The sequence below is a fragment of the Protobothrops mucrosquamatus genome, unplaced genomic scaffold, assembly GCF_001527695.2.
Source record: "Protobothrops mucrosquamatus isolate PMUCROS unplaced genomic scaffold, P.Mucros_1.0 scaffold87, whole genome shotgun sequence".
In the NCBI taxonomy this organism is placed as follows: domain Eukaryota; kingdom Metazoa; phylum Chordata; class Lepidosauria; order Squamata; family Viperidae; genus Protobothrops; species Protobothrops mucrosquamatus.
In genome coordinates this window covers 157,470-165,167 of record NW_015386463.1, presented here as the reverse complement: position 1 = coordinate 165,167, position 7,698 = coordinate 157,470, and the positions used below count along the sequence as shown (strand labels likewise).

At 47.0% G+C, this 7,698-nt stretch overlaps 1 protein-coding gene across 1 annotated transcript in view; it reads left to right on the top strand.

Annotated features, from left to right (window-relative positions):
* The first annotated feature begins 961 nt into the window (after positions 1–961).
* Positions 962–7,698, top strand: part of KLF9 (Kruppel like factor 9) — a 29,633-nt gene continuing 22,896 nt past the window's right edge. Inside the window, exon 1 of the mRNA XM_015812479.1 lies at positions 962–1,496. Within this exon, the coding sequence (XP_015667965.1) occupies positions 962–1,496 (535 nt within the window). The remainder of the gene's footprint in view (positions 1,497–7,698) is intronic.

Here is a 7,698-nt window from a genome sequence, read left to right as displayed (position 1 = left end):
GAGTTGAATCACTCTCCCGGCTGACCAATTGGGGGTACAGGGGCGGAGGGGGGGGGGACTCGCTGGAAGAACCTTTTGCGTGATGGGCTTCTGCGAAATCGGTCCTGAGCAGGGCTGTGCTGGAACATTGAGGAGCCGTAGGCGAGGGGGGAGTGAGTCAGGCAGTGGGCAGACCCAGCCTCAGTCGCTGCTGCTGCTGCTGCTGCGTAGAGTCCTCACGCTCGGGCTGCTGTTTCAGCACCGCGCCTTCTGAGGAGTGTGTGAATGCGCTGGAAAGCCTCGCGAAGCGGGGGCGGAGAAGCAAACGCAGCGGCGGCGGCGGCGGCTCGGGTGCGAGGACTGCTGAGCTCTTCCCGAGCTCCTTCCGATTTTCTTCTGCTTTCCGTCCCCCCGCGGGGTGGGGAAGAGGAGGAGGAGGAGGCGGAGGAGGAGAAGGAGAGGAACAGGGAAAAACTCCCTGCTGGTGCTACTTGGATTACTTGAAACCACCACTCGTGACCCTGTTTTCCGAAGAAGGGAGCCTTATCACAGCCTAGCCTCTGAAGCGGGGACGTCCGGGAGCGCACGACCCACGCGCGACGCCTCGCCGATCCGGAGTTCTGCGGAGAGGGGGCGCGGGAAACGACGACGGCCGAGGTCAAGAGGTAGGCTGGACGGTGCTTCTCCTGGCTGGGAATCCCAGACGGTCGTGGTTATGTAAACGCCGAGCCCCCCGGCAGTGGATCCCTCCCGGCTGCAACCGGCACCCCACCCCGCCCCACCTCCAGCCGCGATCCTCAGCCTGAAGGAAGGCGACCAGCCGCCCGGCGCTCGACACACCTACCCAGCCGGCCCTCGGAGGGCGAGAGGGCGGCGGCGGCCCCAGGCAGGCAGCGCGGAGGAAGTTTTGCTCCGGGGCCCTCGCCCTGCCCCTCCCCCTCTTAAATTATTATTACCTCGGGGACCGACGGTCGCCTGCAAGATGTCCGCGGTGGCCTACATGGACTTCGTGGCTGCCCAGTGCTTGGTCTCCATTTCCAACCGCTCCGTGGCCCAGCCGGACGTGACCTGCGAAGCCGACGAGGTCCTGAAGATGCCCGAGGAGGAGGAAGCCGCCGCCGCCGCTGCCGCCGTCGTGACCAAGGAAATGAACGACCCCCGCGACGCCTGGAAGGATTATTGCACGTTGGTGACCATCGCCAAGAGCTTGCTGGACTTGAACAAATACAGACCCCTCCCCGCCCCTTCTTCCATCTGCAGCGACAGCGTGGAGAGCCCCGACGAGGACATCGGCTCCGACAGCGACGTGACCACCGAATCGGGCTCCAGCCCTTCCCACAGCCCGGCCGAGGGCCAGGAGGCTGCCCGCGGGGCCGGCGCCTTGGCGCTCCTGCACGGCGGAGGGCCGGCCAAAGGGAAGCTGGCCGCCGAAAAGAGACACAAGTGCCCCTACAGCGGCTGTGGCAAAGTGTACGGCAAGTCCTCCCACCTCAAAGCCCACTACCGAGTGCACACAGGTGAGCCGCGGCACTCTCGCCCGCGGGGGGGTGGGGTGGGGTGGGGGGGCGGGGTGGGGTGGATGGGCGCCGGCGGGCGGGGACGGCCCGCGAGTCGGACCTGTTTGCAAAAGGCGAGGATTAGTACTAGGAAGGGGAGCCGGGCGTGAGCTCTTTTCCCGCGGCAGCCGCTGGCTTTCCCTCCCCCTCCTTCAAGTATGTCGGTTGTCCTCAGTTGAACTCGCCTTAAAATGCCGCGGTTGCCTTAGCGCCGCTCTTGCCTGCCTGCCTGCCTGCCTGCCTGCCCGCGCCCTGCCCAGCCTTCTCTCCTCCTGGAGCCCGCTCTGGTGCAGGGCTGCATGCATTTGGGCACAGGGGTGTTAACTGCAAATGACACGTCAAAACGCCGAGGATGGATGGATGGAGGAGCTGAGGGTGTTGGAGTGGATGACACCCTCCCGGAATCTTTCCTGTCCTCCCCTGTTCTGTAGTGATGGCTTACACTGAGTAGATGGCGCCAGTAGAGGAGCTGTTCCCTTCAGAAGTCTTCATCTCAAATCTATAAAGGGTGTTGGAGGAGGGTCAGCCGGGGAAAGGGGCTGCGTGGGTGAAGTTAATAGGGTTTTTCTCCTATATTTTATGATTAGGGTTGCCAGGTGTCCACTATTTGAGTGGACAGTCCGCTTTTTTCGCATTATGTTCACTATTTTTTTCCACAAAATAGTGGACATTTTTTTTATTCAAAAGCTTTATGATGAAATGGTACGTAATCTAAAGCTGTACAGTCTACTTCTTTTACTACTTAACCGCCCCCCCCCCGGCTTGTCTGCTATTTTTGGGAAGCAGACCTGGCAACCCTATTTATGATTGCATGATAATCCTCCCTTTAACTTTTTCTCATATCGAGCGTGGCAATACTGGGTTCGAATTCTTATGAAATTCTAGACCGGGAGCCAACTTCATGTTTTCCTTTCCCTAGAATAGACTTTTGAATGCTAGGCCTGGCTCAGCTTCTTTGGGACCTCTGGATTCCATAAACTCCACCTGGGCATGGACGGGCGGGCTTGGTGGCTGTCGTGGATTGATGACGTCTTTTTTTCAAATTCTCACGTGAGGTCTCCCACGTGGGCGCTCCTTGGCTTTCATCGCCTTGGGGTGTAAACACAAGGGAGCGGGAAAGAATAATGGCAGCAAAAGCAGAAGGCCCTGAGGTCCATGCTTTGGGACGGTTTTGTTTAAGGATGTCCAAATGCATGCGGTACACATGACCGCCATCTATAAGAGAAATTTGTTATTTTCATTTAGTCTTCAGTAATATGGCAGCTGTCTTCATTTGAGCCACTTGCGTCATGTGTTGCCTAATTGCCTTCTTTTGTAGGCTTTGAACTTGTTGAGTGCATCATCAGTAAGTTGCTTCTTCTGAGGGTACGTTTGCTTATTCTTGGTTCAAACCCCAGCCAATTATAATGGATCATAATTCTCTGTTTTTTAGTACATCTGGCACTGTCTTGCAGGCACCGGAAAGTGCATTCCTAGCACTTGGAGAATATGTTTAAAGATAAACGCTGATTAGGATATTTAAAGTGAGCTTCTTTGAAAGACGAAATGATTGGGAGAAATGAATGCCATCTTTTCCACCAAAGCACATTGTACCCAGTTGTACGTACGTGGGTGTGTTGGCAGCATCTGTGATCAAACATGAGGTGGTTAGTAAGCTTTGAAGATGACACGTGGGGCTACATATATTTATGGTGCCTCATTGACAAAACACACATCGCAACTTTAGCCTGTCTTTTTGTTGGTCATGTGATTATAAAGTGGTGTTCCATTTCCAACACAAGGAGCCTGGTCTTGGGGTGCTCATATCGTATGTTATTTGGGGTTTCCTTTGGCAGGGAAGAAAAACAATCTAGGCAATAGTTGTATGGTGTGATAAGAGCACAAGCAACGTGGTGAGGAATTTCAATACCATCTTGGGAAATAAGCAGCTTTCCCTCGGTTTGTGAATGTGTGTTTTTCTATTTGTGTTATGTTCCCGTTATTTGAAAACCAGACAGAGTAGCAAGACTCAATGTTGCAAGTTGCTCCCTGATCCAAATGATCTGTGAAACGATTTTTCGCGACCTCGTCTAAGTCATGTGAGTTAGGAGCTGAAGGAAAACGGTTGGATAGTATAAGAATGGATTTGATTTCTTTCTTATGATGAATATGTGATGCTTATAAGGCTTAAAGTGCCTTGTGTGAAGATGGGATAATTGCTGGAGAAGCAAAACGGAAGTCTCTAATCCTTAGCATTTTTCTTATAGATTATTTTCCCCTGCCATATATTTAAAAAAATTTGACTTGAAGAGGAATAAATCTTCATTATAGGAAACCGGTCATGGTACTATTGATGCCCACATTAGGTGCATTTAATGTTTACCTAAGAGAGAGTGTCAAACTGGATTTGGCCGAATTTCTATGGTAAAGTATTCCTGGATGATGTGTGACCTCCCTGGGAGAGAATCTCAACCTATTTTCCTGTTCACACAACGGGCACCGTAGACTGCAGAATGGAAAATGCACAGGAAAAGGAGTGTCGTGTGTCATTCAGCAGTGATTCCTGTGGTTAAAACCCATAACACAGGAAGGAAAGAAAATATGAGCATCAGCTTTTTTTCTGTAGCATGGCAGAAATACCAAATAATTTATAAAGTGAGAGAGGTCAATTGCTGAGAATGCCCCAGTAGTATCCTACACATAGGAAATGCCAATCATTTTCTGATCATTCTAATGAAGCAAGTCCTTACATTTGTTTCTTCCTAAGACTAAGGGTAGGACTTCAAAAAAGGAAAAGGAAGCCACATGTCACAATTCTCAGCTAACCTGAAAGTCTACACCAGTGGTTCTCAACCTGTGGGTCGGGACCCCATTTGGGGTCAATCAACCATTTCATGGGGGTCGCCAAGCAAGGCTGCCCGCCATTTTTTTTGTCCGCCATTTTTTTCCCCTTTTCCAGTGGGTGCCTTACCTCCCTTGGGCTGGGCCAGCTGGTGGTCGGCCTGCTCCGTCTCTGCCGCTTGCCAGCTACGCCTCGGCCGGCGCAGGGGGCGGAACCACACATGCACGGCGCTCCCGGGCAGGTAAAGTCCTCGACTTACGACCGGTTGGGTAGTCCTCGACTTACGACCGGTTTAGTCCTCGACTTACAACCGGTTTAGTCCTCGACTTATGATCGGATTAGTCCTCAACTTACGATCGGATTAGTCCTCAACTTACGACTGGTTGGGGTCGCGGCATTAAAAAGGTTGAGAACCACTGGTCTACACTGTAGAAATCCATTTAAATTTCCCTTTTCCTACCATTGGTTATTCTGAGAATTGTGACTGACAGTGACCATTCTACAAATTAGTAGTATTTTCATTATTTATTGACCTTCCATGTTTTCCTACGCTTGAAATTCAAGGCTTTTCCATCAAGAAGCTAGTTCAGAGAACAGCAAACTATTTACTATCAACTAAAGGACAGAGAAACTTGGGATGGAAATTAATAAATCTCTATTTTGCTTCGAGGATGTATTGCATCACTGAGTTATTTGCAAGAAACAGGTTTATAATTTGATAGAAACATTAGTGCTTCGTTTCTGAAATACTAATTCCCATGGCTATCAAATTCCAATCGTCATACGTAGGAATCAGAATTAATGTTACTTGTAGGGAAAATATAATTCAATGATATACACAAGACAATCCTCCTTTAGCAACCGCAATTGGAACTGGCGACTTGGTCATTAAGCGAAACTGCACATATGCTCAACTTTTTCCTTTAGTTTTCAGGTCTATGCTTTACAGACCTATGAAGGTTGTAAATGTGAGGACTGGCCATAAAGTTACTTTTTCATCACCAGCGTAATTGTGAATGGTCACTAAATGAGGACTGTTTGTAAATAGATCACTATGATGGATCTCAACTAGTTGCTAAATTGAAATTCCAACATTCCTTATCATTGGCTCTGCTGATTAGGACTATTATAACCACATCTGAAGTGCCCTTAGACTAAGATATAGGATGATATGGCTGAAGCAAATATACACCTGAATATAGCAAGCAGACTGAGAACCCATTTCTCACTTGTACATCTCCCTGGAGGCATTTTTTTTTTGGGGGGGGGGGCTGTTCTCTTCTCTCTAATACTTTGTACCTTTTTAGTGTTTTCTTCATTGATATTATTAAAACCATATTTTCCCTTGGCTAAACTAAGTAATATGAGGATTATTGTGATGGTTTTGGCACTATCCACATGGCCTCCAGAAGCGTGGAGACTCCAAATTTATATTGCACCAACAATGCATGTGAGTTGTGCTGAATGTTTTCATGTAGGTTGTGGAAGAGATGGGATGTGAAACAGACAAGTGCTTTGCTTTCTAAGCCTGACCATAAAGAATTAAACACAATCCTCAAGCTCTATTTTTCTTGCAGAGTTTTTAGAGGCAATGTAAAAAGTATGTTTTTTAAAGCCACGTGGGACAATTACAAAAAATAGAGCATGGCTTACCATGTGTGCATGGGAATCTCCATATGGGGGCTGGGTATTAGTAAATTATTTACTTTAATTGCACTCTAGTCCTAACTCCATGGCACTGGGTTGTCCCATATTATGGTCCCAACATTTTACTCACGGAGGGATATACATGATATGACTGGATGGATCACAGTATAACCTGGTAGATGCAATGATTACATGAGATAACTAGCAGGTCAGGAAACATTTCCTTTGGAAAAAATAAAAAAACAATCTCTATCATTAATTCAGGCATTATTACTCTCTGGCCCTATTTGACTCTAGTGTTGATAATGTATAAGTCCTGATTTCAGTTTATTATTCATGTAAGCAATTTTTGTATTGCCTACTGCCTCGGAGTTCCATAAAACCAACTAAAATGTACCTTACCTTGATGTTTTGAAGAAAATGTTTCTTCACATGAAATAGAGCACTAATGCAGTCCAGCCTAAGAAGGAAAAAGCCCACTGTGAAAAGGAAGCAGTGAATTAGATAAGCACCATGCTTACCCATCTGCTTCATCCTTTGACACCAAGGCTAGTAACTTTAATTGCTAGTCATGGACATTCTCCAAATGCCAGATCTGTTGATATCCAGCACACATGAGGAAATTCCTGCTCTGCCCTTTGGGGCTTTCCCAGCTAGATAGCACATTGCAGGTGGCTCAATAATTAGCTACTAAGAAATCTCCTGGATTAACCACAGTAAGGTTCTTATTATCTGATGTTTCCATCTTGCTACCTACTTGAAAATAGACACTTTTATCATATTTGAAAATATTTGGCTGCAAGAATGTTTGGACTCAACCAATGTAATTTTGTTTCCCGATTCAGGACATCAACCTACAGCACACTTGTTCTATCCATTAAAACATGCTGGACCTGTTTCCTTCCTAGTCTTGAAAAAGAAATTAGGGTTGAATGCATGTTTCCTATACAGACGGATAAATATCTAGACATTATCCAAACTGAAATAATCTTCAGAGCTTGTCTTCTATTCTTGCTGCCTAAATAGACAATTTGTCCACAGAGAACTATGCAAAAAATGGAGAGCAACTTTGTTCTTTCTAAGTGAGATCTTTCCAACATAAATTCATTTAGTGATCAAAGTTACAACATCACTGAAAAAAAAATGACATGATCATTTTTCACACTTACGACTGTTGCAGCATTCCCCATCAGGGGTAGGCAACCTTGGCTCTTTTATGACTCGTGGACTTCAACACCCAGAATTTCTGGGAGTTGAAGTCCACGAGTCATAAAAGAGCCAAGGTTGCCTACCCCTGCCCATGATCATATGATCAAAATTCAGATGCTTAACAACTCTCATATTTATGACAGGTGCAGCATCCCGGAGTTATTGATCACCTTTTGCAACCTTCTGACAAACAAAGTCAGTAGGGAAGCCAGATTCACTTCACAACCATGTTACTAACTTAATAACTGCAGCGATTCATTTAACAGCTGTGGCAAGAAAGGTTGTAAAATGGGGCAAAATTCACTTAACAAATGCTTCACAAGTGTAAATTTTGGGCTCAACTGTGGTCATACGTTGAGGACTACCTGGAGTTCCTTTATGCTTTTCTGATTGTACATGTTTATAGCAAAATGATTTTTTAAAAATCACTTACATGGAGAATAAGGAAGCTTCGCAGGTGGCTATCAGCTGACCACCAAGTATCCA